Genomic DNA, 11,510 nt, shown 5'->3' on the forward strand with positions numbered 1-11,510 from the left:
CGGACCCTCGGGACCCTTCTTTTGGTTTATCTGCATTCCCATCGTCAGATTTCCGAGGGTTTCACTGAAATGTGTCTCCCCTGGGCACAGGATGCAGCCCCCACCCCCGCCTTCTCAAACGTGGGGCCTCACTCAAGAGCCTTCAAACTGGATGCCTTCTCGCTCTTCCAAGGCAGCCCCCTTTCCCTCCCGATCCAGACGGGGGCTGACGAGGAGGGCCCTCCGGACACCCGTCTCCACACACACGGAGTCAGCCCGAGAGGCGGCAGGGACTCCCGGCGCGAACCGCTGTCTTTATGTAACTGCGCTGCCCCAAGCTGTTCGGTCTTGTCTCATCGACTTTGTTTTAAGGTGTGCGTGTGTGTAAGACACGGTCCTTAAGGAACGTCTCCCTCTCCCCCGCGCTGCCCTCGCTCGCCCTCCAGGCTTCCTTTGGCTGCAGGCTGCCTGGCTGTCGGTGCCATCTGTGCGAACCGTGTTCCCGCCTCTCCCCAGCCTCTGCGCCCCTTACGACGCCGGGGGCCCCTCTAGGCCGGGGACACCAATGTCCCCGGAAGCCCCGAGAGCCGCGTCCCAGCCCCGGCCCGAACAGGTCGAAAGTGGCCGCCAAGGAAAACAACCCGCCCGCGCCCGCGGAGCCGGAGCGGCGGGGAGAGGGCTCCGGGCCACCGCGGGGCCCTGCCCGAGGGGACGGCGGCTCGGGGCCGCTCGGAGCAAGACCAAGGCGAACGCGAGGAAGACTCACCACCAGATCGGGTAGCTGCCCAGCGCCTGCTTCAGGCCGTAGAGGAATAAGAAGTATCCGAGCAGGGCCATCGCCGGGCGGGAGACCGCGGAGGGCCGGGAGTCCGCCCCGAGAGCACGGGCGCCGGGGCGGGCCGGGCCCTGGGAGCTGGCGGGCGGCGGCGCTGGGCCCTCCTGCGGCCGCGAGGTGCCCGGGGTGCGCGGGTGTGCGCCGGTGCGCGGGCCTGAGGGCGGCTAGCCAGGTGGGCCGGCGGCGGGGGCGGCGGGCCGGGGCCCGGGCGGCGCGGGACGGCGGGGGGCGGGGCAGTGCCGTGGGGGCTGCCGGGGCCGGGGCCAGGGCCGGGCCGGGGCGGGCGGGCAGGGGCGGGCGGCGGGGCCCTGGAGCTCGGGCGGCGGCGGCGGCGGCGGCGGCGGCGGCGGCGCTGGCCCCTCCCGTGGCTGCGGGGTGCGCGGGGTGCGCGGGGATGCACCAGCTCCAAGGGCCGCGCTGTGCCAGATGGGCCGCTGGTCGGGCGGCCTGCGGGGACTCGGGATAGCGTGGTCTGCAGGCGCCCCCTCCGAGTTCCAGGACCGCGCCTGCTCGGAACTCTTGGGCCGCGCGGTGGTCTGCAACCCCGCGCGCCCTGCGCTCGCAGTGGGACGCAGTGTCCGGCTCTCGCTCCTGCTGCTGCTCGTCGTGCGCTCGGTCTCTTGCTCTCATAGTGGCAGGACTGCTGTCCTCTTCTTCCACCTTCTTGCCGGGGGCGTCCGTTCGTCCGAGGCCAGTCCCCGGAGCCGCTCCTAGCTGATCCGCTGGGAACGGAGCTGCCTGCGCGGCTCCGCTGCGGAGAGCGGCGGTGGTGAAGGCGGCCTGCCCTGGGGACAGTGGCTGGGTGGGCGGCCAGGCTGCAGCTCCTTACCTGAAGGTCAGGATTGGGACACGGGCTGTCTGGAGCGCAGGTGTTGACGCCTCCACTTTCTCCCCCACACCCCACCAGGAAAGAGGACGCTCAGTCCCTGAAACTTCCCAGCCAGGGCAGTGCAGCCCTGCATCCCTCCCTCTGGGACCTCCAACCTTGGGGTCTGCCCACCGCTGCTAGTCTCTTCAGCCAGAAGGGATTTCTGACAACTTAGGTAAGCCTTATGGTTTAGTTGATGGGGGAAGGGCAGACCAGAGAGGGAAGGTGACTTATTCGAAGTCTCAAGGAGTAGCTAGCCAGTACCCACCAGGCAGTCCACCAGGAAGCCCTCCTTGCACCTTCTGGGGTAGGTGAGAGGGACACCAGGGGAGTTTTACTAGGGAACGGAAGACCAAATCCTGAACTCTCCCCAGCTTCCTCTGGGCACATGATAACAGGTGAGAGGGTCTGTGTCTTGCATGCGGTGGGAGACCAGTCTCAATGGTGCTGTGTGGTAAACACAGCAGGAATTCATGTCACTGCTTTGGAGTTGAGGGGAGCAGAACAGCAGCTACAAATCCCAACTCTGGGCTCTTCTATGATGTCTCCTTTCTTGTGGACCACTTGCTCCCCACATGAGTCCCCTAAAGCCATGCATCACCACCTCGTCTGCAATGTGGGGGCTCCATGGAGAGGCCATGGGGTAGGCATATGGCCCCTTCTCTGGGCAGGGGTGTCTATGTGAGCCTCCAGGTTTGGTGCTGAGAACCAGAGGCAGGCCACACCCATGGCATGCTGCCCCCACCCACTGTGGTTTCTGCATCTGCGAAGGGAGCCAGCCCCAGGGGTGGTGGGTCACCTGGGTGACCCTTCAGGAGTCTCTTCCCAGATATGGAGCAAGAACCCTTCTCTTTCAAGGAAACTTTCCTCCACACCGCCTTTGGGATCCAGTTAAGTCTATGCATGCCCAGACCCTCTACCTGCTCCCCTCCCCCAGTCACCACAAGCCCCCCACCTGCAGTGGGAAGGAGGGAAGATTCTGGAATGAAGTGGGGTGGGCGGGAGGGGAGCTGGCTCACTCTCCTCTGGACTTCCCCTCTCTCTCAGCGAAAATCCCACCCAATTATCGCATTACCGGAGGACCTGGGCTGTGTGAGTGGGGTGGGGGCCGAGCTGAGGCAGCAGGCTCCCACCCCCACCTCCCCAGCTGTGGGGCCAGGGGATTAGAGCCTTTATGGGGAGCCCCCAGAGGCTGCTGGCTCTGTGCACACAAAGGGGTTAACTACCCAGCGGGGGCGGGCTCTATGCAGAACGGAGCTGGTGGGCACATTCTCCCCACCTGCCAGGCCCCTGTGGGCTCCCTCTGCCCCTGCCTCTGCTGTGCAGGTGATGGGGAGGGGAGAGCGAGCTGAGCAGCCCCCTGTGGTGCAGGGGGGAGAGAGTGGGGGCGTTCCCTGAATGTGCATCTCAGCATGTCTTTGGTGGGCCCTGGGCTGGGGGCTTCCAGAGCCCTTCCTCCCCCCCCCACCCTGTAGTCTTGGCCCCTCTCTTTGAATGCAAAGACGAGGGGACCAGGACCTTGGCAGGAAGGCTGGCCTGGTGGGGCATCTCGGGTCCAGATGGCAGGGACCACCAGCCCTCCAGGGATCCTGGGAAGCTCACATAGAGGGGGAAATGGGGTCCTGCCCTATTTTCTAGGCATCATCGAAGCTCGGAGTCTGTTTCCCAAGACCCCAGAAGCATGGAGGTGGGATGGTGTTCTTTCCAGCTCCCTGATTTTCGGCTGGAAATTCTGCAGCTTGGCATGAGGGTAGAGGCAGCCTGACAAGTCTTTGCTCCGTTCCGCTGCCCCAGCGGTACCTGCCCCAGGGCCTGGCTCCTTGTTCCTGGCAGCGCCCCCTGCTGTCGCACAGGGGGAGCTTCCTTGGCGGACTGCACCACAGGTCTGCTAAAGGACTCCTGGTTTATGGATGACCTGGGTGGAAGGGTCCCAGAATAGCCCTGGGGGGAAGAAGGGACAGGCCCAGGAGCTCTGGGAGGCCAGATGGGAGGGCAGTTTGCTCTGTGAGGTAGTGAGCTCCCTGTCTGTGTCAGGTATCAGGGGTCTTTACTGTCCTGGGGAGGGGGAGCCAGGACTTCACACCTCCCAGTCTACTCACTTGTTTCCTGGCAGGGGAGGGTCTGGGCAGCCTGGAGCCCCGTGGCTGTGAGCTCAGAGGGGCCGCAGGTAGGGCAGGGTGAGGGCCTGGGATCCCGCTCCACCCAGGGGTCACTCAAGGACAACTGCTTGTGATGGTGGGGTGCTTGCACTCAGAGCTGGACCTTCTGTCCCTCATCAGCTTTCACAGAACCTAGGCCCAGAGAAACACTGCTTGGCGTAGCAAGCGACTCAGTCCAAACAATGAATGTAGTCATCAGTAGGTCATTGAAAAAAGTACAATTCATAATTCACTCTCCTGTAACTTCTGTAGCACCTTGTGTCACTGCTGCTGGCTCCTTGCCACAGCAGCAGCCAGGAACCTGGCAGAGCCCACAGGTGTCTCTCCCGCAGGTGATGCTACTGCTGTGTGTCGTGAACACAGGAAATATCCCCCAGCACCCTGGGGATTTGCTGGGGCACCCCAGGGTGCCTTGGCACACAGTTTGGGAACCATGGCTCTAAGGACAGGAGTGAGGGGTGGGGGAGTTTGAGGTCTGCCATCGCCACTGGCTCACAGTTTCCCTCTTATGTCATGCTCTAAGCGCCTCCTCTCCAGCCCAGATCTGGGTCAAATTTTCAACCCCTCTTGGTTTCCAGAAGATTCTCCGTGTAAACGCAGGCAATCCCATCAGACGACTTCTCTGAGGCCCTTTGAAGGCAGTGACAAAGCCCTCTGGAGCCCTGGTCCCACCCAGCACCCCGGGAAGCCGCATCCAAGGAAGCTCAGAGCGGCTCACTGCCAACTTTCCCCACACCCCAGCAGGACTCCAGGGAGGATGGGGGTGGAGGGTGGTGGTCTCTGTGGATTACGTGTGCCACAAAAGTAAGTCCCTCCAGAGCTGAGTGGGGGGCTTGGGGCCTCAAGGTGGGTCAGAGAGGGTGTGCATGGGGTAGGTTCCTGTGGGGAGCATGCATGGTCCTTGTGGTTTGTCTCTATGTGCTGGCGTTCTCTGGGACAGGAAGCTTGCAGAAGTTTGGGGCAGCACTTCAGAGAACCAACCCATCCATCTCGAGTTATCCTCCATGGTGGGTGCTCCCCCACCCCCAGCCAAAATTGGAGCCCTGGATCAGCCCCTCCTTGCACAGAGAAGCAGGGCTCAGAGTAGTGACAGGGAGCCAGGGGTGTCTGGACCTGTCCTCCAGGGACCTCCATGCCTTTCTGCTGGGGGATCACCAGCCGCACAGCCTGCACATTTGTGTGTCCCATGGGAGGCTGTCATCAAAGGCTTGGAGAGTGAACGTTCCCCACAATGCAGACTCCTGTGTGCATTCTGGGGTGTGCAGCCCTTGCTCATGTGTCTCCCTTCATAGGCATCCCAACCTCCGGTCCCTGGCTCCAATTAAGACATGGCCACTTAGCAGGTGTGGCAGACCCAATGCCCCTGAAAGCTTGCATTATTCTTGAGCCCACTGTCCTGGGTCAGTTGGATGGATGGAAGTGGCCTGGTGATGTGGGAATTTGGGAGGGAAAAGGGTGGAATCCCACAGTCATGGAGGGGGGCACCAAGTTCTCACTCCCCAAGTAGCCATGCTGTGTATTGTCCTTGAAAGAGCAAGTTTGCTCTAGACATGCTGGCGTCACCCAGACACAGAGTCATGGGACCCAGAGCAGCTTGGAAGAAGAGCCATTGGATTTTGGCATTGTCTGATTCTCAAAGCAGGGAGCCACAGATGGAAAGTCTTAGAACCATAAAGAAACGAAACGTGGGGGGTAAAAATAAGCACAGTGGAGTTCTGCCATCCTGTCACCACTGCCATGGGGACTGTAAATTAGCTGTCCTGGAATCTTGGCTTCCCATGGGGCCCTAAATCTTTGCCTCACTCCCTCACCTGTAAAATGAGGATGTTAGCCCAGCCCTTCTGCCCAACATGCTGGTTGTGACAGCCATGCTTCTGGGCCGACAGCACCACCATGTGGAGATGCTGAGTGAGGTGCCGTGGATGAGGCACCAGGGGTCACTTCTAGGTCCCCCATCTGCAGGTGTCTGGGCTCAGCTGTGGTTGGAGCAGGCCCAGCCCCTCCTCAGCCCTCGGCATGCCTGCCCCCCAAATGCAGATGACTCTCCTCCTGGTAACAGTGGTGCCCACAGCCCTGGCCAGTCTGCATTAGGTGCAGCAGGCAACCTGCTTGATCCTGAGTTGACTTGAGATGATAGTATCACTATCCTCAGGGCATGAATCAGAGCTCAGGCCCCCCTGGGGGCCAAGATTGAGGTTCATGGGGTGGGTGTTCAGAGTGTCCAATTAGGACATAGCCTGGGTTGTGGCGTCCTTCCTGCGCTGCCCATGACCTCCCCACAATCTCTGACTCCCTCCATACCAAGACTCCTGTGCACCCTCAGTGCCACCACTGGGCTCCATCAGCAAAGGCAGAGGAAGCAAGCATCCCTCAGACACCCCTCCCCGGGCTGAAGAAACGGGATGTCACCTCCCCACACCTCCCACCCAGCTTCCCCATCAGCTTCTCTCCTGCCCAAGAGGACAGTGTTTCCACCCGTCCAGTTGGTCCAGAAGACTCAGGAAAGCATGTATTCCCATGTCCCAACTCAGCAGCCGTTCCCTGTCGCTGAATCTTCCACCTGCTTTACAGTCCAGCTCCTTCCTCTTAGTCTAGAAGCTAGATGCTACTTTAAGTGGTATTATTTCTTCTCATTTCCAGTTCTGTTACTTGTTGCTCCTGTGTAGAAATACCATTGATTTTGGTACATTGAACGTGTATCCTTCCTAAACACACTTGTTAGTTCTAGTGGGGTTTTTTTTCACAGATTCTATAGGATTTTCTACACAGACATGGTGACATCTATGAATAGAGACACTTTTACATTTCACTTTAAATTCTGGATACCTTTCGTTTCTTTTTCTTGCCTTATTACACTGGCTAGAAATGCCAGGAGAGTGCTGAATAAAAGTGGTGAGGGTCAATAACCTGGTTCTCTTCTCGATTTGGAGACACAAGCATGCACTCTTTCATTTAGTATGACACCAGTGGCAGGTTTTTTATAGATGCCCTTTATCAGGTTGAGGAAGTTCTCTTGTATTCCTCATGAGCTGAGTTTTTATTGGAATGTCAGAATTTGCCCACTGATTTTCTTCATCTGTTGAGACAATTGATGGTTTGTATTTTTTTAGTCTCTTAATATATCTAACTGTATTAACTGATGTTCAAATATCAAACCAACCTTGCATTCCTGGGATAAATCCCATTTGGTCAGGTTACACTGTCATCTTTACATATTATTCAATTAGATATGCCATAACTTAGTTAAGAATTTTTGTATCTATATTCATGAGGGATATTGTTCTGGTATTTTCTTTTCTGATAATATCTGTCTGATTTTGGCATCAGGATAATTCTGGCCACATGGACTACTTCGGAATATTACAACCTCTTTAATGTTCTAGAAGAGTTTGTGGAGAAGTGTTAGTATTTTTTCCTGAATGATTAGTAAAACAGGTGTTGATCAGCACTCAGGGATGACTTGAGGGAGCATTCTGCAGATCTCAAGAGTGCTGTCCATGCAGTTCTCTCCTCTCTGGTGCTCTGTCTTGTGAGCTCCAACCAACCTGGATTCCTAGACACCCAACTCTGTCTCCTTTGGTCCAGGAGGGCTGCAGCTCCCACTGGGTCCTCCTCCTTGCAGCAGTGGGGACGCTCCCCAGTTGGTCTGGCAATTGTAGGACTCACCTTGCTTGTTTCCCCTCTTTTAGGGATCACTTTCCTGCATTGTTTGACACTCACTGTGTGGTTTCATATATTTCCTCCATTACTTTTATGTTCTTTGTTGTTTTATACAAGGAAGTGAATCCATTCCCTATTCCTATTGCCTTGGATGGAAGCGAAAGTCTCGACGTCAGTATTGATTTAATTCTGCTAGTGGATGTGAAGTGGTAGCTCATTGTGGTTTCCATTTGTGTTTTTTCTAATGACATTTGTTTATTTTCTTACTTTGAAGTATCTGTTTGAGTGTTTTACACATTGTTTTATTGAGATTTGGCCTATTTTTTATTTGTAGGAGTTCTTTATACATCCTGGATGCAGGTCCTGTGTGTGTGTGCGTGTGTGTGTGTGTGTGTGTGTGTGTGTGTGTGGTTTCATGAAATTTTACCACATGTGTAGAAGCACCACTACAATCTTGTGAAACTACTCCATCACCTCAAAAAAACTCACTATGTGGCTCCACCACTGATGTGTTCTCCAGTCTCAATAATGTTCTTTTAAGAAGATCAAATAAATGGAATCATATGGTGTGTAACTCTTTGAGGCTCTCTTCTTTCCTGAAGCATAAAGCCTTTGAGCTTCATTCACATTATTGTATTTATCAATAGTTCATGCCTTCTTGCTGCTGGGGAGTATTCCACCATATGGAGGCACCTGTTTGTTTATCCATTTACCCATTCTCCTGTTGAAGGACATTTTTTTTTTTTTACCAGTCTTTAGCAATCACGAATACAGCTGCTATAAACTTTAGTTACATGTTTTTTTGTGTGTGAACAAAAGTTTTATTTCTCCCAGGAATAAATACCTAGGAGTGGGATTGATGGGTCACATGGTAAGTGTGTATTGAATTTTATAAGAGACTGCCAAACTATTTTCCAGAGTGGCTGCACCATTTTGCATCCCCACCAGCACATATAAGTTTCAGTTGCTCCATATTCTTGCTAACACTTTGCATTTAATTGTCAGGTGTTGTTTTTTTTTTTTAATCTCCACTGTTTTAATAAGTGCATAGTCATTGCTCATTGTCGTCTTCATGTACATTTCCCAATAGCTGATGCTGGTGAGCATTTTTCATGGACCAATTTCCCTTCTGGGTATCCTCTTTGGTGAGGTATCTGTTCAAATCTTTAATCCGTTAAAAAACACTTTTTATTTAAAAATAACAATAGATCTGGGGTGCCTGGGTGACTCAGTCGGTTAAATGTCCAACACTTGGTTTCCGCTCAGGTCCTGATCTCAGGGTCTTGGGGTCTAGCCCCACATCAGGGTCCGCACTCAGCAGGGAGTCTGCTTCTGTTCTCCCTCTCCCTCTATCCCTCCCCCCACTCATACACACACACACACTCTCTCTCTCTCTCTCTGTGTCTCTCTCAAATAAATAAATAATTCTTTTTTTTTAACTTTACGCAAGTTATATCTCTTTTTTTTATTTTTTTATTTTTTAATAATGATTTTTTATTATATTATGTTAGTCACCATACAGTACATCCCCGGTTTTCGATGTAAGGCTCGATGATTCATTAGTTGTGTATAACACCCAGTGCACCATGCAATATGTGCCCTCCTTACTACCCATCACCGGTCTATCCCATTCCCCCACCCCCCTCCCCTCTGTAGCCCTCAGTTTGTTTCTCATAGTCCATAGTCTCTCATGTTTCATTCCCCCTTCTGATTACCCCCCCTTTCTTTATCCCTTTCTTCCCCTACTGATCATTCTAGTTCTTATGTTCCATAGATGAGAGAAATCATATGATAGTTGTCTTTCTCTGCTTGACTTATTTCACTAAGCATTATCTCCTCCAGTGCCGTCCATGTTGCAGCAAATGTTGAGAACTCGTTCTTTCTGATAGCTGAGTAATATTCCATTGTATATATGGACCACAACTTCTTAATCCAGTCATCTGTTGAAGGGCATCTCGGCTCCTTCCACGATTTAGCTATTGTGGACAATGCTGCTATGAACATTGGGGTGCATATGGCCCTTCTCTTCACTACGTCTGTATCTTTGGGGTAAACACCCAGTAGTGCAATGGCTGGATCATAGGGTAGCTCAATTTTTAACTTTTTAAGGGACCTCCACACGGTTTTCCAGAGTGGCTGTACCAACTTGCATTCCCACCAACAATGTAGGAGGGATCCCCTTTCTCCACATCCTCTCCAACAATTGTTGTTTCTTGCCTTGTCTTCAAATAAATAAATAATTCTTTTAAAGTAAATAAATAAATAAAGTAACCATAGATCCACAAAAAATAGTACATAAAGTTTCCACGTGCCCTTCATTTACTTTCCCTCCATGGCTGCATTTTATGTAATTACAGTACAATGTCAAAATCAGGGAATTGGCATCGGTATTATGTCTATTAGCTTTTCTCATTTTATCTGCATTTCATCACCACCATCACAACCAAGATATGGACTTCTTCCATCACCACACAGCTCTCTTTCAGGTTACTCATTTATAGACCCACTCATCTCTCCCCTCAAACCCCACCCTGGCACCACAAATCTGTTTTTCATCTCTATAACTTTGTCATTTCACAGAGGTTGTTCACATGGAATCATACAGCATGTGGCTAGTTCAGATCGGCCTTTTCACTCAGCATAATGTTCTTAAGATCATTTAAGCTGTTATGTGGATCAATAGTTATTTTTTTTAAAGATTTTATTTATTTATTTGACAGACATAGAGACAGCCAGCGAGAGAGGGAACACAAGCAGGGGCAGTGGGAGAGGAAGAAGCAGGCTCATAGCAGAGGAGCCTGATGTGGTGCTCGATCCCATAACGCCGGGATCACGCCCTGAGCCGAAGGCAGACGCTTAACCGCTGTGCCACCCAGGTGCCCCCAATAGTTATTTTTTTATATTGGTAAGTACTACATTGAATGGGTATACTAGAGTTTGATTAACCATTCACCTACTTAGGGATATTTTAGTTGTTTGCATTGTTTTAGCTATTACAAATAAAGTAGGCCATTTACATTTAATGTAATTGTTGGTGTGTTGTGACTTATGTCGGCCAATCTATTTTCTTTTCTGTTTGTTCCCTCTGTTTGTTTTATTTTTCATACATTCTTGTGGGTTACTTGAACACTTTTTAGAATTCCATTTTAGTTTGATACTGTGCTTTTGAGTGTAGGATTTTGTAAAGCTTTTTTACTGGTTGGTCTAGGTATCACATTTTGTGTATATAACATCACAGTCTACTGGAGTAGACATCTTGCCAGTTTGAGTATGGTGTAGAAAGCTTACATTCCTTTACCAGACATTATACTGGTTCAAGAACATCCTTTAGCCATCCCTTATTTATGATACAATTGTCTTAAACATTTCCTCTTCAAACTTTGAGAACTATGCCACACAATCTTCTAACTTAGGCTCAAACCATCAAACACAATTTAGAAAACTCAAGGGGGGGGGAATCCTATTGTATTTACCAAATTTTTACTCTTTCTTCTTTCATAATATTCCTTGATTCCTTCCATCATTTCCTTTGTGTTCCATGAACTTCTTTAAACCTTTTTTTTTACAGTGGGTCTACAGGGGACACATTCTTTTCATTTACTTCCCCTACAATGTCTTCACTACTTCTTCATCACAGAAGGATTTTTTATTTTTTGCCTGACTATAGAATTCTAGGTTGACAATTCTTTTCTCACACTGCTTGAAAAATGTGCCACTTCCTTTGGCTCCTGTGGTTTCTGATGAGAAATACACCACAATTCAAATGGTTTTCCCTGGTTCATAAGGTGTCTCTTTCCTCTTGATGCTTTCAAGAATTTTTCTTTGCCTTTAGCTTTCCAAGCGTGACTTTGATGGATCCTGGTGGGCATTCTTCCTATTGATCTGGTCAGAGTTTGCTCAGCTTCTCGAATCTGTAGCTTTATGTCTTTCACCAACTTTCTCGGCCTGGCCCTCTTTCTCCTGTCTTTCCAGGATCCCAGTGACACAGGAGCCATTCTGTTGTCCACGG

General features: G+C 51.7%; 1 protein-coding gene across 1 annotated transcript in view; it reads right to left on the minus strand.

Moving 5' to 3' along the window:
• Positions 1-816, minus strand: part of WNT3A (Wnt family member 3A) — a 40,980-nt gene extending 40,164 nt beyond the window's left edge. Inside the window, exon 1 of the mRNA XM_040622757.1 lies at positions 746-816. Coding sequence (XP_040478691.1) covers positions 746-816 — 71 coding nt within the window. The remainder of the gene's footprint in view (positions 1-745) is intronic.
• Between the last annotated feature and the right edge of the window lie 10,694 nt (positions 817-11,510).

Source organism: Ursus maritimus, unplaced genomic scaffold, assembly GCF_017311325.1.
Source record: "Ursus maritimus isolate PB19 unplaced genomic scaffold, ASM1731132v1 scaffold_5, whole genome shotgun sequence".
Classification (NCBI taxonomy): Eukaryota; Metazoa; Chordata; class Mammalia; order Carnivora; family Ursidae; genus Ursus; species Ursus maritimus.